Source organism: Sciurus carolinensis, chromosome 2, assembly GCF_902686445.1.
Source record: "Sciurus carolinensis chromosome 2, mSciCar1.2, whole genome shotgun sequence".
Taxonomy (NCBI): domain Eukaryota; kingdom Metazoa; phylum Chordata; class Mammalia; order Rodentia; family Sciuridae; genus Sciurus; species Sciurus carolinensis.
Genome location: NC_062214.1, coordinates 136218630 through 136243792, shown reverse-complemented (window position 1 = coordinate 136243792; position 25163 = coordinate 136218630). Strand labels below are relative to the sequence as shown.

Genomic DNA, 25163 nt, shown 5'->3' with positions numbered 1-25163 from the left:
CCCCAAAAAAAGAGGATAGGATGAATGGAGGGCTTTGGCAAACACAAAGGAATTCAAATATGGAGGACCTGGAAAGTAGGCTAAGGAGTTATTATGTAATGGAGGCTTATAAAGATTATTGAACAGGGTAGTAGTAGTATTACCACCAATATCTGAGTCTTGGGAGGAAAACTGGCAGTAATGTGTAGAATAAAGGAGATGTAGTAAAAAAGAATAGTTAGGTATTATTAAAGGTCCAGATAAGGGATGCTGATGAAGTGGGGGAAATGGGACCAATTCAAGAAATTTGAAGAGAATCAATTGTAGAAGCAATAGTATTTCTCTGGATGTGAGAACGGAGAGGAAGAATTTGAATATTACCGAGGTGTCTGACCTGAATATTGGGAATATTGGAAGATGCTGATACCATTAACTGAATGGAAGCACAGGGATTGCGTGTGTGTGTGTGTGTGTGTGTGTGTTTGTGTACGCGCGCGCCTTTATATGCAAGAGATGAGGCTTAGCAGGGGTTAGGAATGATTTATCTTGAAGCGTCTGTTCATAACGTGTAGTGCTATCCGGCTGGACAACTGGGGTAGTCTGGGGAAACTTCTTCCTATGAAGGAAAGGAATACTCTTGTAACGAGAACAGCTCATTTTTATAGTGCTCAGTCATTAGCGCCCCAAACCTTGAGGTAGTTATTACTTCGCCAGTAGTAAAAACTTGATTATAGTCCCTGCATACTGTATGAAGGCCCTTGGCTCCCACAATTTCCATAGGCAATATGATATTAATTGTGATTAATTATCGTGTGGCTCAATACAAAGACTAGATGATTTACTGTGGCTTCCCAAGGGTGCCTGAAAGGTTTCTCGCTGGAGTCCTCAGGGCAAGGGAACTGGACTGCACACTGGGTGGCCTTCGGCACTTCTCAGATCAGAGCTGACTAGTCGCTCACTGTCACCAGCTACGTGGATCCGGGCCTTGGGACTTCGGTGCTTTCAAATGTGCCAACGGTACCAGCGTCCTTCTTCCTCCCTCGCGTACCCCCGCCCCTCGCAGCGGAATGGACCGAGGCCGCTCCTCCGGCCCCGCCCCTCAGGCCCTACCCCACCCCGCCCCGCCCCCTGCCTCCGGCTCCCTTGGGCTGGCGATGCGTGCGCGCCTGCGCTGGTCCTCGTCTCTGAGCAGCCATGATGGTGGGTGTTCTCCGCGGCGCCGAGCCCCGGGCGCGCGGTGGGGGTGTCGGGCGTGGGGCGGGCGCGGGGACCGCGCCGGCCTGGCACTAATGTCTCCTTTTGTGTCTTCCCCACCTCATCTTCTTCCTCGGCGCGCTCGGCCCGCCGACCCAGCAGGAAGGCCTGGACGACGGCCCCGACTTCCTCTCGGAGGAAGACCGCGGAGTAAGTTGTCTTCTTCTCTTGCGGAACCCTCCCTACCCTTCCTCGGCCCCCGGGTGTTTAATGAGTAGGGGTCTGCATCCGCGCTACCCCTTCTCGATCGTCCTCTGGATTTCCTCGCCGCATCGCGCCCCGCCCTCCAGCAGCCCTTCCTCCCTGGGGGCCGCTCTGTTCCTGATTTCCAGCGGACCCAGGGCGGCTTTCTTTTCTCCAGTCCCAGATCCTACCCTCCAGTGAACCTCCTTCCCCTCTCGGGGCAGGGTGCAGGTGGGGAAGTGGAGGTGGAGGCCCGAGGCCGAGCTGCAACGCTTCTAGTCTCACCACTTTAGCCAAGAAAACCCATTCTCAGACCTTCCTTGGTGGCACCCTCAATTTCCTCCCGTTGTGGACCTCTCAAACCCGCTTCTACCCACCCTTCTTTCTCAAGCAGATAGAGCACGGGTTTATTCTAAATTACCTTTTTTGCAAGGATTTTCACAGTCACCAAATCTCAACTGTTTTTCAGAGTCCTACCAGATTTTTACAAAGTGCTGGTAGCCCGCGGTATCTTTACTTTTTCTAACATCAAAAACAAACAAACAAAGCCTCATCTTTTGCAGGGTTCCCTTGGTGTCTCCCCCAGCTTTACTGAGGTATGACTGACAAATAATGATTGTGTATATTTAAGATGTACAACGTGATATTTTGACATATGCATTGTGAAATGATTACCGTCAAGTTAATTAACTTATACCTCTCCTCACTAAATTACCAGTTTATTTTTTTGATGAGAACACTCATCAAATATACTCAGTAAATTTCAAGTATTCATTACTATAGTCACCACGCTGAAAATTAGAACTCCAGAATTTATTCATATTATAGAAAGTTTGTACCCTTTGACCAATCTCTTCCCTTCTTCCCTTTCCTCCAACCCTGCCCCCCACTTCCGCCCCTAGTAACTACCATTCTACCCTTGGTGTTAAAGGCCTTCTAGATTCCAATTTCTCCCAACCCCCCCTTCCGATTTCTTTGAGCAAAGAATGGTAAATGTTTATGGTGCCTTGTACAAATGAACTCTTGAAAAATATTGATCTATGATAATTGCTGCTCAGCAGAGTGTCCCTGGTTCCTTCATATTATTCATCTTAGATAATGTGAGATACATCTTTTAGTGGGGTTTTGGTAGGTGATAAAATTTTGTTAGATGTTTTTGCTGTTTGTAATAAGAGATGAGGTGGTAAGTATTAACTGATTACTTTTATCATGCTTTCAAATAGTAAGATGCCAAGGATGCTGCGTACTTTTATGAACGATAAATTAATAATTTTCTCATTTTACACAAAATAATAATTTAGAATTTCTGGTTAGTGCAAAAGTATATAGAATTTCTAGTTTCTAAAATTTCTTTCCAGTGAATTATAAAATGAAATGTGTGTGTAAATGTGTCTTCTGGGATAAGACAGAATTAGGTGAACTTAAAATAGGGGAAACCAACAGAGCTACTTATTGAAATTATATGAATTGATTAGTGCAACTAAATGATTTTTTTTCTAAAAATAAAATATGGATTTCATTATTTAGATAACAACTTTGTGTCTTATGTGATCTACAGGAAAAAACTAAAAGAGTTTTTTAAAAATTAAGATCTGACTGATAATTTTTGGAGTATTTACATTGATGATGTGAAAAGTGGAATATTTTCTGGTAAATATTTGTGTTAATGACTTTATTGCCTTTGTAAGATTTGCTTATGGGACTGGAAATACATAAGTAATGTGTCTGCGTTTCATTTATTACAAAATTAAGGGGAGAGAAGACAGAGCGTGCCTGACCAAGAGGTTCCTGTAGAATCTTAGAGATGAAAACTTTAATTAGAAATGGAAAAAACTGGGTGAAGGATGTAGCTTAGTGGTAGAGTGCTTGTCTAGCATGCACTGGATTTGATCTTTAGTAATGCAAAAAAAGAAGGAAAAAAAACTGTTTTAATGAGTTAGAAAGCTTTTAGAATGTCATGGTGAATATGTACTTGTCCAGTTTTTCCTTATTTTTATCTTATGGAACTGGATGAATTGAATCATAGTAATAATTATAGCTGAGCGCAGTTGCAGTGTTAAGCAACGTTTAGGCATTATTTCATTAACCTCATAACCTGAACTGTGCCCTTTTTATATAAATCCAAACCTCCCAGAAACTAAGAAAGTAGTCTAAGGTCACACAGCAGTGAATGGGAGCTGAATTTTAAACCTTGTTTCTGACATTGGAGTAAGTACATGTGTTTCTTAGAATGGCCTTGAAATGTTTCCATCAGAATCACCTGGGGTGCTTGAAAAGCAAAACAGAAATTTATAGATTCCATGCCCTTATCAAATCAGAATCTCTTGGGTAGGAAGACAAATAAAATATATATTAGTACTGGAGTGTTAACCCAGCGTTGCTTAGCCACTAAGCCACATTTCCAGCCCTTTTTATGTTTTAAAATTGTCTTGGTAAGTTGCTGAGAACTTGCAATTCTCCTGCCTCAGCTTTCTGAGCTGTTGGGAGTACAGTTGTGTGCAACCAAGCGGCCCAAATAACTGCTTTTAAAAATTACCATCCAAGAAATTTCTGGTGTACACTGAAGTTTGATCACTATTGCACACTTACTCTGCTGTTTCTTCATTTCAGGAGCAGAAGTATCTGCCCTGTTTAAATTTCCTTATATTGTGTTTGCCCTCATAGAAATAGACTGCTGTGATTAGAATTTTGAAGCCTTGCAGTTTTAGTTTAGATCATCTTGTTCAGTCTTTAGGAAAGGGAGTCTTTTGTTTTCTTTTTGGTACTGAGGATTAAACCCAGGAGTGCTTAGCCACTGAGCCCCATCCCCAGCCCTTTTTTATATTTGATTTAGAGACAGGGTCTCCTGAGTTGCTAAGTGCCTCGCTAAGTTTCTGAGGCTGACTTTGAACTCATGATCCTTCTGCCTGAACTTCCCGGGCCATAGGTATTACAAGCATTTGCCACCATGCCTGGCAGGAAAGGGAGTCTTGATAGAGAAAAGCATGAAGTGAGTATTTGATATGAGTTGCAGAGGAGATATCCCAGATTCAAAAATAAAAAGTGTACAAAGCAAGTAGGTTTTAATTGGATCAGAACAAAATCTTACAGCATCATGAAAGTATTGTTTTGTGAGAAACAAATCAGTTTATAAGAACACACAGTGTTGAAAATTATTGGCCACATTTTGATCTCTTCAGCCCCACCTCAGCATAATAGGTTTTTTTCCCCCCAAATGAAGGACCATAACATATTATGTAGTAAACAAATGAGCCCTTTGAATTGGACACAGTTTGCTGTGATGTTTAGTTTGTTTAGTGAGTGTAGTGTGTGCCAGAGTGATGGCATAATTTTCAGCATTTGATTCTGATTCTAAATAATGTTTTTTGTTTTAAAAAATTACTTTAGGTGGAGTAACTCTATCTTATCCTTGCTCCTCCCTCTGTATTCCTTATCTTCATTTATGGCCTCATTTTACAGTTGTGCAATAAACCTCTGAATCTTCCATATCCTTCATTTTCATGTCAGGATAGTCACTGAGGTTGGTTAAGTTCACCTTAGAAATGTGTATCCCGTCTTCCTTTTCTATGGCTCCAGTTAATCTTTGCTACTTCTTGCCTGGATTATAGAAGTAACAATCATTTATATGCCTGTCAGTCTTTTCTGCTGTACAATCCAGCCTTCACATTACATATAGTTACATAACAATGATTTAAGTCATTTCATGAGTAAAAAATACTTACTTGGACCCCATTCTCTTTGAAGTAAAGTCCAAATTCCTTAGGCTAGCATTTATAACCATTTCTGGCTGGCTTTAATTTGCTGCCCCCACCCTGCACATACCTTAGTCTGTTTGTCATTGCCCAGTTGCACCTCTGTACTTTAATATCTGCTTTATGCAAGCATTTCAATGTTGTGGAGCCCCCCCATTACCTTTCTTTCACTTGAAATTTCAACACTTTGAACAGCTATTTGCATTTTATTTTGTACATGCACAGCATTTAGCTTAAACACGTTCCACATTTATTAATAATTATTTCCAATAAAAATGTAGCATCCAGCCAAGCATTGTGGCCCAAACATGAGGCAGGAAGACTACTCAAATTCAAGGCCAGCCTGGGCAATTTAGTGAGACCCTGGCTCAAAAATAAAAAGGATTAGGGATGTAGCTCAGTGGCAGAGTGAGTGCCTAATACGTTCAAGACCCTGAGTTGAATCCCCAGTACTTCCAGGAAAAAAAAGAAGTGACATGGTATTGGCTGAGGCTAAAAAGATGAATAGGACAAAGTTCCTTCCCTGAGATCATAACAGTGTAGTGATGGAGATAGTTATAGTCCCTTCTGGTAAAGTGCTATGAGCACAAAAAAGAGAATGTTTAACTTTGGGGACGGGGATAATAAAAGATAAAAGTTACGGGCTTGTGTAGTATTTACTTGTGCCAGGGACTTTGTGTGTATTGACTTGGTTCTCAAATTTGTATGAAGTAACTGCTGCTGTTCCTACTTTGGATGGGAACACAGGTTTAAAAAGATTAAATAGGGCTGGGGATATAGCTCAGTTGGTAGCGTGCTTGCCTTGTAAGCACAAGGCCCTGGGTTCAATCCCCAGTACGGTAAAAAAAAAAAAAAAAAAAAAAAAGATTAAATAACTTGCTCAAGGTCATACAGCCAGTAGGAGCTACAGTCAGACTCGTGGTTTAGCTCTAGGGTCTGGTTTCTTTTCTTTTTTGTACCAGAAATTGAACCCAATGGTACATAACCACTGAGTCACATCCTCACTCCCCTTTTATTTTTTATTTTGAGACAGGGTCTTGCTGAGTTGCTTAAGTTCTCATTAAACTGGCCTCAAACTTGTGATCCTCCTGCCACAGCCTCCAGAGGCAATGGAATTACAGCCATGTGCCACCATGCTGAGCTGGGTTGGGTTCTTAACCTCTATGTTATCACCAAAATGGACTGTGCTTACCTTTAATTTTGTTGTTGTTATTGTTTATACTGGGGACTTAACCCAGGGGTACTCTACCACTGAGCTACACTCCCATCCCTTTTTTATTTTTGTTTTGTGAAAGGGTCTCTAAATTGATGAGACTGACCTCAAACTTGTCCTCTTGTCTGAGCCTCCTGAGTTACTGGAATGCATTACGTGCATGAGCCACCATGCCTGACTTGTCACTTAAATGCTGATTGATCAGGATTTTGTAGACTCTCAGGGAAGGTGAAAGGAGGGCGTACCAACAAAAAGAATAACATATAGGTACTTTGGAAATTGAACCCAGGGGCTTTCATATATTAGGCAAGCTTTGGATCACTGAGCTACACACCTAGCCCTTGAGACAAGTCTCGCTATATTGTCTAGGCTGCCCTTAACCTGTGATCCTCTGGTTTCAACGTCCTGAGAATCTAGAGTTACAAGTGTGCGCAATCACATCTCATTTGTGATTGTTCTGTAGCCATGTTCAGCAACTCAAATGTAAAAGCAAAGAAAGCTGATGATTAAATTGATCCTGAGTATAGGAATTTGTAAGCTAAGCTTGGTAAAAGAACAGTGGTGTTAAAGGCACCAGGAAGAAAGGCATTGGTGGATCACAGAGTAGATTGGAAAAGAAGTAAAACAGAGAAGGTGCTGACAGACTGGAAATATGGAAAGGCCACAGAAAGGGACGTGTCAGTAATGCACAATTATATGTATACTAAAAGTGGTAGGAAGTTATTTCATTTTGTGTTAAAGTTGATTGTCTTCCTTGCTGTAAACAAATTCATGACCATGGTCTTTTTGTTCACTTTAAGTCCTCCACAATACCCCAGATAGTTCTTTGAATATACGTACTGAAAAAAGTTTTTAAAATAAATGCATATTGCTGTATTGCCTAGAATCATAGGTAGACACCATTACTACCACCCTACTAGTGTTTTGTGTCTAGTATGGCATGTGTGAGGAAATCTGGTTTAAATGCCACTTTCTGGAATATGTGTAATCAGTCATTGACTACTGGCTGTATAGGGCATACATTAGTAATGCAAATATTATAGAACTTTTCTGTAAAAATCATAACTAGGCTAGTAGTTAAATAGTGTGAATTTGGCCTGAATTAATGAGCTTATTGGAATTTACTTCTGTCTCCTGGGGTTTTTTCATTGATTGTACTGTAATTAACTGATTTTTTTTTTAAGTAGGGGTCTAACCTAGGGGTGCTTTACCACTGAGTTACTCCCCAGCCCTTTTGTTTTTTATTTTGAGACATGGTCTAAGTTGCTTGAGGCTGGCTCAAACTTGCAGTCCTCCTGTCTCAGCCTCTTGAGTAACTGGGATTAGAGGCATGCACCACCACGTCTGACTCCGATAACAGTTTTGTAGCCTAGTTATGATTAGGACCCATCTTTACTTCACTCCTTTTCATTCAACAGTTATTTGTTGAGGACCATCATTTGGCAATCCAGCAGCAGACCACAGACAAAAACTTACGTTGTTATAGAGCTGAATTCTAATTGGGGAGGGGCATTAAAGTAATTATGGTATATTTGATGGTGAATAAGTGCTATGAAAAAAATGAAGGCAGAATAGGGATTGTTGTGTGGTATGGGGACAGTGGTTTGAGCTTCAGTTTTAGATGGGATGGCAGGAAAAGGTCTTTTGGGGAAGGACTTAAAGACTTAAAAGAAATGAACGATACAGATACCTGGGGGCAGGATGTTCTAGCAGAGGAAATAGTAATTGCACAGATTCCTTAGGTGGCAGTATGCTTGTGTGTTTAAGGAACAAGGAGACCATATGGCAGGACTGCAGTGAGCCAGAAGTATAGTAGATTGGTCAGAGATGATGTCAGATGGAGATTTTATAGTGCCTGGTGGGCTACTCTAAGGACCTTGGCTTTTCTCTAAGTAGGAACCCCTTATATAATAAACTATAATATACTGCTATATTATGTAAGTTACCACTAGTTCGTAGTAGAGAATGTCTTCTTTACTAGGTAATTATAAATATCAGCAATAGGGCAGGATCTTTAAAATAGTTTTTAGTGATACTATAATTTTATTGCTTAATCCACATTCTGTCCTGGTCTTGACCAGGGACACAAATAATTCAGTTGTTCTCTGACAAAGTTTATTAGCCTAAAGATTAAGCCACTGAATGTAGTCTCATTAGAAATTTACTCAGATAAATTCAACCCACTAATTGCAGAAAGTTAATTAAATGGTGTTGAGTCACAGTTGTGTGCATTGAATCTTTCTCTTAATAAAACCCTCTGTGACGCCAGTGGTGGCACATGTGTGTAATTTCAGAGTCTCAGGCTACTGAAGCAGGAGAATCACAAGTTCAAAACCACTGTCAGCAACTTACTAAGGCTCTAAGCAACTTGGTGAGACCCTGTATCAAAATAAATAAATAAAAGAGCTGGAGATGTGCCTCAGTTATTGGACGCCTTTGGGTTCAGTCCCTGATACAAAAAAACAAAAAAAGAAAACAAAAAAACCCTCTATGACAAATGCCTACAATCAATCCTAGCAAGTTTGAAACAAGCATCAGCAATTTAGTGACACCCTGTCTCAAAATAAAAAATAAAACGAGCTAGAGATATAACTCAATGGTGAAGTTATATCTGAGTTATATAACTCAGTCCCCAGTACAAATAAAATACAACCCTCTAAAATTATTGAGTTTTCTTTAAATAGGGAAGAATATCTGCCTGGAAAATCTGTACATTTTATGTAATTAACATTAAATATATAATATGCTTATCAAATTTAAGGTACAATTGATTGAAAGATATATTTTTTTCCATGTCCCACAAAGAAAAAAATTACTAGTTAAATTGTAATTGTCATTAAATGAAAGATATTCCTATTTCAGATGTTAAAATACAAGAAGACATCTATAATTGATGAAATATAGCACAATGACTTTCATTGAAATTTTGTGCTGATATGGGGGTTGTTTCGTTTTAGAGACGTTTTTCCATTATACATATTGGTAATTAGAAATGGGTATTTAAAAAACTTGATGTATACAAAGCAAATCTTACTGTCAAACAAAATAATCCTTTATGTCTACTTTTCTGTATGCTCAAGAAGTGGGAAATAATCATTTGGGAGTCCAAAGAATAAGTAGGAACTGACTATAAAAAGGTGCAATATCAGAGTGTACACGTTAGCTGGTGTTTTGAATTTGTTATGAAATGTAAATTAAAGACATCAGAATCTCCCCATCACTATTTAGCATCATGCAAAATTGTGCAAAATATCAGCATTTGTAGTGCATGTATACTTTCTTGAGATCAGTTGTAGAATTAAGTTGTAAAAGAATGAAAAGAACAAATGATAGATCAAATATTAAAGCAGTATACAAATAGCATGCATAATAAGGCATATTTAAGAAAAAATAAGGTAAACAAGAGAAGAGTTAAGAGTAAAGAAATAGAAGCATAAACGTTAAACTGTTAAAGGGAGCATAAGGGAACTTTCTGGGAGTGATGTTTCAATTGTGGTATATAACCTATATATTTATTAAAACTTCAAATTTATATAATTAAAATCTGCATTTTATTGCATTAAAGTTATACCTAAAAAATAGAATTTGGGACCATTGTGTTAAGTGGGTAACATAGGAATATTTTATATAGATAAAAGTTACAATAAAAAAGACATCAAAAAGAAAGGGAACGGTATTTGGTTTGGAAGAGAAAAATAACTTGGAGTAATCTCAAATTGGAAAAATTACTGGCAGCCATTCAAATGTAAAAATCCGAGAAGGGTGTGTTTCCGTCTGATAGAACAGTAGTAAAAGGTCAAACAAAATCTGAAAATCGTACCTATAACATGAAATCTGGCAAAACTATTTTATATAATCATTAAAAAAATATTAGCAGTTTTGACACACTGCAAAGGCAAGGAAAATGCTGAAAATCTCTGCCATTGTTTCCAATTAAAGATTTTTAAGACCCTTTGCCTACAGGTTTTGTATTGAAAAAAAATTTTTTTTTGGTTGTTGATGATCCTTTATTTTATTTATTTATATGCAGTGCTGAGAATTGAACCTGTGCCTCATACATGCTAGACAAGTGCTCTACTACTGAGCCACAACCCCCAGCCCAGGTTTTGTATTTTTAATAAGCAGCCAGGTTAAGTTGTGTTTGGGAAATGCTAGACTAGGTAATTAAAACGTAAAGAAATACCAACATTATTGTTACTCCAAAAACTGTATGATAATGGCATTAGTGACCTGTAGCTATTTTAACAAATTACCACAAACTTGGTGACTTAAAATACCAAACTCACAATTCTGGAGACCAGAAGTAAGAAATTAGTCACTGAGCTGAAATCAAGGTGTCACTTACTCCAGAAGCTGTAGGGAAGAATTCCTTGCTTCTTTGAGCTTCTAGTGGTTGCCAGAAATCTGGTTTGTGGCTACATTACTTTTTTGGGGGCGGGGGGTTACCAGGGATTGAACTCAGGGGCACATTCCCAGCCCTATTTTGCATTTTATTTAGAGACAGGGTCTCACTGAGTTGCTTAGTGCCTTGCTTTTGCTGAAGCTGGCTTTGGTGATCCTCCATCCTCAGCCTCCCAAAGTGCTGGGATTATAGGTGTGTGCCACCATGCCCAATATGCATTACTTTAATCTGTCTCTGGTTAATTATTCAAGTCATTGTTTGTGACATCTCTCTTTGCCTCCCTTTTATAAAGGAATATGTGATTGCCTTTAAGGTCCTGCTCTATAAACTAGGATACTCTCCTCATGTCAAAAACCTTAATTTAATCACATCTGCACAGCCCTTTTTTTGCCATTCAAGGTCGAATTACTCAGCCTACTATACTACCTAAAAAGTGGCCTACATGTGATTAAAAATAAAAAAATTTCTTAAAACTAGAACTAAGATAAAGGGTTGAGGAAGAGGTTGGAAAGAACAATATGAAGACTTGATAAGAAAAAATAGGAAAAAGTAAAGAATAAATCACTCTCCAATGTTTCTAATATTGAGGGAGTAGTAGGATAGTTGGAAGTGAAAAGGAAAACTTTAAAATTCCAGGCATTTAATTTCATTTTTTTATCAGATAATGGGCTCCTTTAGCATTGAGAACAATAACGATTTTTTAGAACATGTTTTTATGTATAAGTTTACAGTATCATTTGTGATTTGTGTGTGTGTTTGTGTAGTGTGTTTCCAAGATCTTGTGCATGCTGGGCAAACATTCTACCAACTGAGCTATATCCTTAGCCCTACTGTGTAGACTTATTAAAGTTATCAATGAAATTTTGTTCAAGGCCATCATATATAGTATCACAGCAACTTAGAATGATTAATTTCTTCTGTGAATTTTAACTTGTATTTATGTAATAACTTTTTATTTTTATTTTATTTATTTATTTTTTGGTGTTGCTGGGAATTAAAGCCAGTAGTGCTCTGCCACTGAGCTAGATTCCCAGCCCCTTTTTTATTTTTTATTTTAAGACAGGGTCTTGCGACATTGCTGAGGTTGGGTTGGCTTCAAACTTGCCATCCTTCTGCCTCAGCCTTCTGAGTTGCTGGGATTGTTACTTATTTTTAAAAAGCATGTCACACAAAAACCAGTTGTGCAAAATTAAATGAGGACAAGTTACTTTTAAAGTCACTAATAGCCTGCTTAAATAAGAAATTTTATAAAACTAATATATATATTTTTTGAGATGGAGTCGCTCTTTGTTATCCAGACTGGGTTCAAACTTGTAATCTCCAGCTTCAGCCTCCTGAGTAGCTAAAATTACAGGTTTTGTGCCACTATGCCCAGCTCAAATTAATTGTTTTAGATTTCTGTTAAAAAGACTTTTTTTTTTCTATTTATAACAGGAATACATGCAATATTGTGGAAAATTGGGAGAATAGAGGAATATATAGAGAAAATCTGCTTTTTCACAATTTTGGTGTATTTCCTATAAGTCTTTTTGAGACAGTGGGTGACTGATCTTGAACTCCTAGGCTCAGATGATCCTCTTGCTTCAGCTTCCCAACTGCTGGGACTACAGGCATGTACCACCTTGCCCAACTATTGTGTGCATTTTAAAAAATAAATAATTGAGATCATTGTGTATTAACAGTTTTCTTCTAGCATTTTTTTCACTTAAATTGTAATTAAAATTTGAAAAGCTAATAACTAGATGAGATTACCAAGTCCTGGGTTTTACATCTAGAGTATTTGAAACAAGCTAGTTAGACTTCATATATTTCATATCTTGCAGCTGGTTAAGATTTTGTTTGTCTTTTTGATGTATTTGACTCATGTAAGTTTCTACCCAAACATATTACAATGTTTATTAAAGAATAAACATGAATGAAATTTAAGAATTATAAGTAGAATTATAAGAATTATAGGGACTGGGGATATAGCTCAGTGGTAGAACACTTGCCTAGCATGCATAATGCTCTGAGATCAATCCCCAGTACCCCAAAAAAGAAAACAGTTAAGTGGAAAAGGTATCTTAGGCAAATGAAAACTCTAAATAGGGAACTTACCCAGTTCTTCAAATGCACTGTAGCTTATAGCTTTATTTATTGAATATTTACTATATGTTAATATTTTTCATAGTACTTTACATACATTATGTATAATATGTTTAGTAGTTTTATTGTATATTTCTGACTTAAATGAAGCAGTAGAGTTAAAATTGTTCAATATTCTTTTTATTTTCTTTTATTACATTCCTTAAGTTTAGAACACTTGAAATTTAATGGACTGTCTTCTAGAAAATAATTTTATTAATTAACTTATTTTTTAATTGTTTTTTTTTTTAGTTCTATATGACAGAATCCATTCTGACATAATTATAAAAGATGGAATATATCTATTCAGACTCCAGTATTCTCTTTCCTTTTCCCTCTCCCACCCCTGTTCCTTTCCCTTTATTGATTCTTTTGTCATTTACCCATAGTTATTATTTTTTAAAATTCCTTGTGGGTGCACCTGATAGTGAGACTCACTGTGGTGTATTTATATGTGTACATAGGAAAGTTATGTCTGATTTATTCCACCCTCTTTCCTTTTCCCATCCTCTCTCCCTTGCCTTCATTCTGAACTTCTATCCCCTGATCCCTTATTGATTGTTAGTTTCCACATATCAGAGAACACATTTGACCTTTGGTTTCTTGGGATTGACTTATTTCACTTAGCATGATAGTCTCCAGATCTATCCATTTACCAGTAAATATCATAAAGTCATTCTTTATGGCTGAGCAATAATCCATTGTGTATATATACCACATTTTCTTTTTCCAGTCGTCTGTTGACACCTAGATTGACTCCATCACTTAGCTATTGTGAATTGTGCCACTATAAACATTGATGTGGCTGCATCACTGTAGTATGCTGATTTTAAATAACCTTTGGATATCTACAGAGGAGTGGAATAACTGGGTCACATTGGTTCCATTCCTAGTTTTTTGAGGAATCCATATCCCTATACTGCTTTCCAGAGTGATTGCATCAGTTTGCAATCCCACCAACAATGTATGAGTGTATTCTTTGGAAAATAGTTTTCTTTTTGGATGAAACCATGATGGATCATGGTTAGCTTAGTGACTCATGCAGTGCAGAGTTTAGTTGAATGTTGTAGAATGAAAATTGGTTAAAATAATACCATTACCCAAAGCACTTGCCCCTAACTTTGTATATATATAGATTAAATGAGCTTGAGTACTTTTTTGTACTTGCAATTCTTTTGTTTTTGCATTGTCCTATTGTCTGGGAGAAGAATGAAATTACATGAAAGTACACGGAATTTCATTAAGATATTACTTATTGTCTTTTTCTAGCTTAAAGCAATAAATGTAGATCTTCAAAGTGATGCTGCTCTGCAGGTGGACATTTCTGATGCTCTTAGTGAGAGGGATAAGTAAAATTCACTGTTCACACAAAAGTAGGTGGGATTTTATATTTTGTCTTTTGTATTTTGTTGTTAATGTTATATATATAAGGGGGAGGACAAAGACCAGGGGGTGGGAATCATGAACTAAAATTGAATTCCATGAATGTATGTGTTGGGATGAATCCAACTACTATGTATAACTATAAAAGCTCTTAAAAAAAAAGAAGGAAAAATGAAAAAGTATAATAATATGCTGACTGGAACTAGGGTTTTGAACATACTTGAAAGGGACATAGTTTATAATTTGTCCTATTTTAACAAAAAATGTTTTATGGAAATTACTTTTTGGGGAGTGGGTACTAGGAATTGAATTCAGTATTTTACACATGCTAGGCAAGTGCTTCACCCTTGTTATATTCCAACCCTTTTAAAAATTTTATTTTGAGTTGGGGTCTTACTAAATTCCCCAGGGACAGCCTAGAACTTGAGATCCTCCTGCCTCAGCCTCCCTAGTAGTTAGGACTACAGGTGTGTGCCACTACTTCTGGCAGGAAGTATACTTTTTTTTTTTGGTACTGGGGTCTTAACCCAGGAACACTGTACCATTGAGCTATATCTGCAGCCCTTTTTTGAGCCCTGTCTGGTTTTTATTTTGAGACAGGGTCTTACTGAATTGCTAAGACTGACCTTGAACTTGGGATCCTCCTGTCTCAGCCTCTAGAGCTGCTGGGATTATTGGTGAGCACCTCAGCACTTGGCAAAATGTCCTTTTGAAAAAATTTTTTTTAGTTATAAATGGACACAATACCTTTATTTTATTTATTTATCTTTTTATGTGGTGCTGAGGATAGAATCCAGTGCCTCACATGTGCTAGGCAAATGCTCTACCACTGAGCTATAGCCCCAGGCTGAAATGTACTTTTTAAAGGTGAACATTTTAAGAAATAATCATAAAGCCTACATATAATACAAATTTAATTTTGTCAAAGTTTTTATCTATTTTTCAGTATAATTTTATTTTCAGTTTTGTTGTTCTTTATTCTTTTTGTCTTTCTTCTCAGGTAGGAGGGGTTAAATCCAGGGTGCTCTACCACTGAGCCACATCCTCAACCCTTTTTATTTTTTATTTGGAGACAGGTCTCTTTATTTTTTAAAAATAAATAAAAGTGTCTTGCTAATTTGTTCAGGCTGGTCTTGAACTTGTGATCCTGCTACCTTATCCTCCCAAGTAGCTGGAATTACATGTTTGTATCACAGCACCTGGCTCGAATTATTATTTTTATTATATTTCCATTGGGCACATTATCAGATTGTAGATCTATTTTTCTTTGTTTGAATAGTTGAATTTTATAAATATCAATAGGATAATTTTTATTTTCATTTCCTTGTATCTTCCCTTTCCTTCTCTTCCTTTTCTCCCCTTCTGCTTGTTTTACCTCAGTAGGATAATTTTTTTTATTTTATATATTTATTTTTGGGGGTGGGGGAGGGTGGGTACTGGGAACTGAACTCAGGGGCACTCAATCACTGAGCCATATCCCAGCTCTGTTTTATATTTTATTTAGAGACAGGATATCACTGAGTTGCTTAACGCCTTGCCTTGTTGCTGTGGCTGGCTTTGAACCCTTGATCCTCCTGCCTTAGCCTCCTGAGCCGCTGGGATTATAGGCATGTGCCACCATGTTCGGCAGGATAATTCTTAATTAATGATAGCAGTAGAAGATAATAAAAGCCTGTCAACTTCTTTTCCCAAAGATCTGAGGATAAGTTTGACTCAGTTTCTTGGAGTTTTCATACTAGAGTTTAATGTCACGGGGTAGTCTTCCACATAAGACTAGTTTTTATTTTTATTTATTTATTTTGGTACTGGAATTGAACCCAGGGGTGCTTAATCACTGAGCAACATTCCCAGCCTTTTATTTTATTTTATTTTTTTGAGAACAGAGTCTCACTAAGTTACTTAGGGCCTCCCCAAGTTTCTGTGACTGTCTTTGAACTTGTGATCCTCCTGGCTCAGCATTCCCAAATTGCTGGGATTATAGGTGTGCTCTACTCTGCCCAGCTAAGACTAGTTTTTAGAGAACTGAGATGTATTATTTATCAAAAGTTGTTGGTATAATTTTGACTTTTACTCAAAAGAATTTGTCTTTGCAGAGTTCATTGCCAAATTTTAAACAGAATGAGTTTTCTGTTGTTCGACAACATGAGGAATTTATCTGGCTTCATGATTCCTTCGTTGAAAATGAAGACTATGCAGGATATATTGTAAGTATTGAGGTTTTATTTTAATCTCATTTTCTAGAGCATTTTGGATACTCTTCTCTGTTGCAGTCTTCTTTAGCATTAATTTATATCTTTTTACTTTTTTCTTTTTTGTTATTTTTAGTTTGTTACCTTTTTAAAAAAACTTTCTGCTTCAGGTACATTCCTGTAATCCAAGACTCTTTTAAACATCTCTTGCTGGATAATGTTTTTAGTATTTGTTAATGTAGAAAACCAAAAAACCAAAGACCAAATGTTTTCTCTCTTAAGTAGATGATGATATGTAATGGAGGTCGGGGGGAGGAGGAGTAAGAGAAGAATGGAGGAACTTTGGATTGTGTAGAGGAAAATGGGAGGGGGAGGGGGAGGAAAGATAGTGGAATGAGACAGACATCATTACCCTATGTACATGTATGATTACATAAATGGTATGAATCTACATTGTGTACAACCATAGACACAAAAAGTTGTACCCCATTTGTGTACAGTGAATCAAAATGCAGTTTGTTAATAAAAAAAATTAGTACTATGAATTCATTAATTTAAAAATATAATTGAAGTTCTAGGTATTGATATTGGCCAAATTGTTATATTGTATATTGTGTGCATGTATGAATATGTAACAACAAATCCCATCAGTAATATTATTATAATGGATCAACTAAAAAACGTGGGGGAAGAAACCAACAAAAAATAAAAACTGTATTTAATAATGCCCTTTACAAAAATGACATATATATTTTCTATACACATTCATTCAGTCTGTAGTCAGAACTTAGAGCATATAAGAATTTGAGGATTCTCGGGATAGGGGTACAGCTCAGTTGGTAGAGTGCTTGCCTCACATGCACAAGGCCCTGGGTTCAATCTCCAGTACACCACACCACACCACACACACACAAAAAAAAAAAAACAAAAAAAACAAAAAAAACAAAAAACAAAAACAACAACCTAATAAGAATTTGAGGATTCTGGGTTCCTGTAGGAGTCTGCAGATTGAATTTTGAGAACAATTGTAAAACCAGAAAGTAGTGTTATGCTATATTTCTTTTGTGGTGAAATTAAGACCTCAAGGATCTTAATTTTTAAAATTAGTGAAGCTCTGGAAGCCCAGCATGATGGCATATACTTGTAATCCTAGCTATTTGGGAGCTAAGGCAGGAAGATTACAAGTTAGAGGCCAACCTAGGCAATTTAGCAACAACCTGTCTCTGAATAAAAATAAGAAAGACTGGGGATGTAGCTTAGTTCCTGCCTAGCATGTGCAAGATCCTGGGTTCAATTCCAGTACTGCAAAAACAAAAAGAAAACAATCCCTGAAAACTCAATAAAATTCTCCAATCTGAATGTAATTGTTTACAGAGTTAGTTCATTTAGGATGCCTTTAAGGTTTCTCAGACAGTCTTATGGTAGCAGTGGTACAGTGTGGAAAGAAATGAAATAGTCCCTTAAAATAAGTGGTTCACTTTTATTACAGATTCCACCAGCACCACCAAGACCTGATTTTGATGCTTCAAGGGAAAAACTACAAAAGCTTGGAGAAGGAGAAGGATCAATGACAAAGGAAGAATTCACAAAAATGAAACAGGAACTGGAAGCGTATGTGATGTTTTCTGTTGTTGCTTTTGTTAATTGTTAATGCCTTTTTTTTGTGCTGATATTCCACTCTTTTAATCATTTTACCATTGTGACTCTGAAAGATGCAAGTTTAAGTCACACAACTAGAGTTAATGATCATGATCAGAGCCTACAGGAAAATTACAGAATTATTGTCTCCATTGTAAAATTACTGAATATTTTAAATAGACTGGAAATTATGAACAGAGGATCCAAACACTTGTAAAAAATAGTAGAAAGGGAACATGATGTTTTAAAGCAGAATGTATATCTTTTTTTCACAAGGCCATAGTCATTTCCATTCTGGTTCTCTTTTTTCAACTTGTGCATAGTACTAAAACTTCTGTTTCTCATAGAAGATGTTGAGCAACTCTGTGCTTGTTTTCTTTAAAAAAAGAAAGTATATAATTTTCTTCTCCTTTTCTCTGCCCTTGGCTTCTGACCAAAATGAAAAGAATAGGAGCAAAGGAACAAAAGAATAATTAAGAATTGTTTTTCATTAACCATTAGTTCTATATAAACTATAATTGAATTAAGTTCTTAGAAAATTGTGATAATTTAAATTTCATTTTTAGCTTATTTGCTGAAAATCCAATTTTTTCCCTTTTATTAAACATTTCCTGGGGCTGGGGAGATAGCTCAGTCGAAGGCCCTGGGTTTAATACCCAGCACCGCAAAAAAAAAAAAAAAAAAAAAAAAAATTTTGAATTTTCTGAATTATTTCTATCTTGAGAGTTGTACAAGGAAATACTTGTCCTTGCTTTGTTGTCACTTCCATATCTTTTTTTTCTGGCCATTTCTCCCCTTTTTGTATTTCCTTTTCTTCTCATTCACTAAGTTTCAGTTTTCAAGCACATATTTATAGAGCTACTAAATTCCTCTTTAGAATAGCTGAATAAACTCTTTTGAAAAGAAAAATTAGCAAAGTTGGTTTTTTTTGTCAAAGTATAAAGTGACAGATATTTTAAGAATTCTGTCATTTTGGTGCAAGCAGTAGTCTGATAGCAGATAGATGTATACTTAAAGTTTATAAGACTGAAAACTGGAAATTAGCAGAGCTCAATAATATTGGAGAATCTGTGATTTTCCAGTGGCCCTGATCATGATTCTTTTGTGGTCTGGTTAGGGGTTGGATAACAGAACCTTGGGTTTATTCTACTGCTACCTCCATCCTCTGCATCCTTCTTTTTTGTCTTCACTGAATGACTACCCTCACAGAGATCAAACTTCTCCCAACATTGATCCTGCTGGTTTGCTGGTATGTAAAATTTATCCTTCTTGCACGTAGTTGAAGCAAGAATATTGGGCCTTTTGAGTGTTTTTTTCCCCTCAGACTGACTAGTATTACTGTATGTTCACTAGAAGTCATTGATGTTATTAAAATATCTTAAACACATTTCTTCAGTGTAATGGCAAAAACCATTTCTTGTGTGTTCGGGTCATTAGATGAAAATAATGATTAACATTGAAAATATGCTTATCGAGGTTTGGATTTTGGTATTTTTTGTACTAAGGTGTTTAAAAGCAGTAGTTATATAAAAATTGAATCATTAAGGTTATATCAGGTAATTTCTCTGGAGGTAAAAAAAAAAACAACAACTCTATAGTGACCTTTAAACATCAGCTTGCATAGTAAGAAAAGTTTGTAAAACTTAAACATATTAACATTTAGATATAATAAACACTATTAACTAGCATGAAGTCTTTTTCAGGGCTGGGTTTTATATATTTAATTAACAATTCAACTAAAACCTTTGTTTACATGAATTGTATTTTGTATTCCTGATTTTGCATTTAGAATAATCTAAAGAGTATTTCCTGAAAAAATCTGTTGCAGATGACTTTCTAGTTGATACAGTTTTTTGCCTTTAATTTTGTGTGTTGTTCTAGTGAATATTTGGCAATATTCAAGAAGACAGTTGCAATGCATGAAGTGTTCCTATGTCGTGTGGCAGCACATCCTATTTTGAGAAAAGATCTAAATTTCCATGTCTTCTTGGAATATAATCAAGATGTGAGTATCAAATTGATGAATACAGTAATTCAGGGTTTTTTTTTTTTTTAAGAGTCATTTGAAAAGGTGCGAAGTAGTTAGAAAAGCATAAGACCTGTTTGAGAAGAATGTTTTTATTTTTCAAGGCAGTTTAAAGTGGTACATTTTCAGTAATAACTCATTATTTCAGTAGAACTTGAGTGGATTAATTAAAGGAATGGTGGTAAATCATGTTACATCTTGAGCACCTATAATCTAAAAATCTGAAATCCAAAACTTTCTGAGAACCAACTTGATGCTCAGTTTTGAGCATTTCTAATTTCTGGCTTAGGGCTGCTCAGTTGGTAAAGTCTGTGCAAATATTCCCAGATCTAAAAAATTCCAAAATCTGAAACTCTGTGTTTCCAAGCGTTTTGATAAAGGTCACCCTTTACCTTTATCAAATTGATACTGCTGTTTCATCCTGAATAGTGAACTTAAGAAATAAAGTGGGTCAGAGATGTAACTCAGTGTTAGAGCACTAGCCTAACATGCCAGACCCTGAGTTTAATCCCCGGTACCATACACACATACACACATGTGCACCTACACGTATACATATAACAAAGAAATAGGGTTATCAAATTGATTAATGTTTTTTAAGTTTGAATTTCAGCCATCTGAAGCTTTGTGAATTCTAGGAAGGTACTTGAGCTAAAGAATTCTAGATTATGGTTGGACATGGTAAAGCATACCTGTAATTACAGTGACTTGAGAGGGTGAGGCAGGAGGATTACACGTTTGAGACCAGCCTCAGCAACTTGAGACCTTAAACAATTTAGCAAAACCCTGTCTCAAAATAAAAAATACAAAAGGACTGGGTATGTAACTTAGCAATAAAGCACCACTGGGTTCAATCCCCAGTACCAAAAAAAAAAAAAGAATTCTAGATTGCTTTGGGTAAATCTCTGACTCTTGATCTGTTTAACTGACCTTCTTTAGCGTTGATGGCTTCTAATGTTCCTTACTTCCTTCTTGCTTCCCTGCCTAAAAATTGCTGATGGCAAAAAGAAAATGAGATGATTGGGCTTTAAAGGTTTCTCTCTCTCTCTCTCTCTCTCTCTCTCTCTCTCTCTCTCTCTCTCTCTGCCTCTCTGTCTCCTCTTCCTCCCTCCCTTTTTCTTTCTGTAAGAGGAGGAATGATTTATTTTGGCTCATGGTTTCAGCCTGTGGTTGGTTGGTGTTATTGCTTTGGTACTGAATGGAGGCACAACATCATTGTGGAATGGCATGGCGAGGGAACGTTACTTACTTCATGGAGCTGGGAAGCAGAGAGCAAGCTAAAGATTTCTTTATTCATAGTGCTGGCAAAATTTTTTAGTGGCTAGGTGATAAATGTCATAGAACCTGTGTTTAGATGATAAGACTAATTCATAGTTTTTGTTGAAAACATGTGGAATAGTGCTTAATTTGCTTACAGATTACATCAGGATCAAAGAATTTTGCAGATATAAACTTTTCTGGTTTTGTTTTAGTAAATATGAATCGTATGGAATAACTCAAGATCACAGAAATATTAAGCATAGGTACATTCATTATGTGAATGTGGTGTGTGGTACTGGACTGTGGTAGTTTACAAGTAGGAACTGTAAAGAATACTGACTGTATTGTAAATTGTAAGAAGCTGAAAAATAATTCGTAACAGGGTTGCTAAGAAATACATGTAAATGGTCTGGGATTGTGACTCAGTAGTGGTACAGAGCTTGCCTATACATTTGAGGCTCTGGGTTCCATCCTCAGCCCCACATAAAAAAACTAAATAAAGTTATTATTTCCCTCTACAACTTAAAAAAAAAAAAAGGAAAATATGTGTACATGGTAATGCTGTCATCACTTTTTTATCTTTACAGGTTTTATTTTTGGTTGGACCTTATTGTTGAATCAATAAGTGAAAGATTATTAAATATTTAGATCACCATGATAAAATAGCTTTCAGTGCTGGACACAGTGGCATGTGTCTGTAATAATTTCATTGATGCAGGAGGCTTGCAAGTTCAAGGCCAGGCTCTGCAATTTAGTGAGAACCCTGTCTCAAAAAAAAAAAAAAGGAAAAAGGAAAAAAAAAAAATTAAAGACTGGGGATGTAGCTTGATGGTGAAGCATCTCTCAGTGCTTCCAGAAAGCTGAGGGGTTCATAATTTTCTCCCATCAAACCAAATTTATTTATTATTTTTTCCTCACAAACATGCACTTAATAAAGCCAGGCTTGGTGGTACATACCAGTAATCCCAACTACCCAAGAGGCTGAGGCTGAAGGATTTTGAGTTTGAGGTCAGCTTGGCAACTTAGTGAGACCAAGCCTAAAAAATGTATTTGTATGTATGTGTGTGTGTTTGTGTGAGCATGTGCATGCATTTGTGCCTGTATATACGTACATATGTATACATGTGTGTATACACACTTTCCTATATACACACATATATATACATATATGTGTGTGTGTGCATATATATGCACATACATGCTTAACAGAGATAAAGAGGATGATGTATTAAAATAACCCTTTTAATATCAGCAAGTTGTGTTTTAGAGAATGCATAAGATGATGGACTGGAGCCCAGTGTGGTGACTCATTCCTCTAATCCCAGGCACTCTGGAGGCTGAGACGGGAGGATTGCAAGTTTGAGGCCAGCCTCAGCAATTAAGTGAGGCTCTAAGAAACTTAGCAAGACCCTGTCTCAAAATAAAAAATAAAAAGGGCTAGGAATTAGCTTAGCAGTGAAGTGCCTGCAGGTTCAGTTCCACTCCCCATCCCCTAAAAAAAGGACTGGAAAGTATTTTGAAAGTATTCTTCAGTTAATACAAAGTATGTTAAGAGGTTATAAAGATGATAGGCTCAAATAAAATTTTTTCCAGGTTTTTTTTTAGTGCCCCCCCCCCCAGATCTTAAGTCAGTGGTGCCAGAAAAAAAATCTGCTTGTGATATTCTATTATTTTTAGAATCTTGCTGGACAGATGAGCTGTTGAAGTATCAAAGGGCCACAGGATTTAGGAGAGACCTAGAAAGGCTTGTTCTTGTATTTAATTGAGAAAGGGCCACTGCTATAAGAAATAAGAGCCTTTAATTTTCTGGCTTGTATCTTTTCTATTTCCAGTGGGGTATAGTCTGAATCTGTTTAACAGTAGATGATGATGATGATGATTTTTGAACCAGGGGTACTTAACTACTGTGCAACATCCCCATTCCTTTTTTTTTTTTTTTTGAGACAGTGTCTTCCTAAGTTGCTTAGGGCCTAGCTACGTTGTTGAGGCTGGATTTGAATTTGTGATCCTCCTGCCTCAGCCTCTTAAGCCACTAGGTTACAGGCATGGGCCGCCAAGCTGGGCGGGATATTTATTTATTTATTTATTTTTGGTGCTGGGAATTTGAACCTAGGACTATGCATGCTAGGTATGCACTCTATCACTAAGCTAAGTTACCAATCAATAGAGCAGAATTTTTTTTTTTTTGCGGTACTGGGGATCGAACTCAGGGCCTTGTGCTTGTGAGGCAAGCACTCTACCAGCTGAGCTATCTCCCCAGCCCTAAGAAAATATTTAATCCCCTAACTTCCATTAAATAAACTACCTGAATCAGAAGGCACACATAGGATCTTATACCCTACTATTGTAGACTTTGAACAGCCTTTTGTTCTTATAGTTCTCTTCTTCCTATTTCCATTATATCTCTTCTTTACTCATTGATGTATGACCATTGACTGCATTTTGACTTGTTAGCAGTCTCTCTTGTTTACCTTTCTCATCTAGAGTACCTTCCCTATCATTTATAACAAACTTATGTCTTTAGACAGCCTTCTTTTATTTTCTGCGATAGCATATCAAAGCAGTTTTTCTTGATCAGCTGATGATCTTGTTTTCAGGAAAGTGGAAACCAATCAGAAATCAAGTTCCTAAACTTCCTATGTTCCCCAAAACAATCAGCCACCATGGCAGCTGTACTTACTTGTTAACTTTTGTATTTTAATTTTTGCTTCTTCCTTTCTGGTGATGTCTTTTATTTCTTTTTCCTGCCTAACTTGCCTGGCTAGAATTTCTAGTAGTGTTAAATGAAGTGGCAAAAGCAGACATCCTTGCCTTTTCTCTGATGATGGGGGAAAGCATTCAGTATTTCACCCTTAAAGATGATGTTAGTTGTAGACTTTTTAATAGATGTTCTTTGTCAGGTTGAAGAACCGTCCAGTCTTAATGTGTGAGAACTGGCCTCAGTGTGTCATGGGAGAAAGAGACAGATCTAGGATTTCAGAGCGCAGTTTGGGAGGTCTTGCTAGAGGAACTGTGGTTCTAGGTAGCAACATGACCAGTTGGATCACCACAATTTGGGTCAGAAGGATGTGTGTTTATATAGGTTAGGACAAAAGGGAGTTCATCTTAGCTGGAATATACCTCATTTATGTTAAGCTGACATTAAAGAGTCAGGCATATTCCTTAGAGCCAGAGTTTAGATGTAAAGTTCCGTGTAGCACTCAACAGTTTTTGTCTATTTATAGTTTGCTGAGAAACTATGCGGGAAAAATCAACCAGAATTACTCCGGGTCAGTTATGGGAGTTACTACTCAAGATGTCTGTAGTCTTGTGGACATTAAAGTCATGGCAATATATAAGGAAATTAGATAGAATGTATCTAATTAGAAATTAGATAAGGAAATTAGATAGAAATTAGATAGAATGTTGCTTGCACCCTGATGCAGCAAGCACTAGGAGTCAAAAGAGGTAACTGCTTCTCACTTTTACCCTTGGATGACTGTTCATGTCATTTAGCGTCATCTTTGGTGTTCCTTGTACTATGAGTTGCTGACCCCCAACACAGGACAAGGGTTGATATTTGGATGAGTTCACAGTGAGAAATTTGCAGAATATATTTTCAGAGATATTGCAGAATCATATCATATGATGCGATGTTTTACCTCAGTGAATTTCACGTTTAAAGGGACTCCTGAGTTATTTTGGTTGTTATTGTATTATATATAGTAGTACTTAACAAAGTAAGGTGAAAGGGCTACTTATAACAGAATTGTCATATATA

The 25163-nt window shown here is 36.8% G+C and overlaps 1 protein-coding gene across 1 annotated transcript in view; it reads left to right on the top strand.

Moving 5' to 3' along the window:
- Nucleotides 1–1156: 1156 nt before the first annotated feature.
- The window catches only part of Snx6 (sorting nexin 6), a 55628-nt gene continuing 31621 nt past the window's right edge, over nucleotides 1157–25163 (top strand). Inside the window, 8 exon segments of the mRNA XM_047541319.1 lie at nucleotides 1157–1179; nucleotides 1333–1383; nucleotides 1980–2012; nucleotides 14177–14252; nucleotides 14255–14280; nucleotides 16384–16494; nucleotides 17969–18090; nucleotides 19999–20122. Coding sequence (XP_047397275.1) covers nucleotides 1174–1179; nucleotides 1333–1383; nucleotides 1980–2012; nucleotides 14177–14252; nucleotides 14255–14280; nucleotides 16384–16494; nucleotides 17969–18090; nucleotides 19999–20122 — 549 coding nt within the window. The 5' untranslated portion in view covers nucleotides 1157–1173.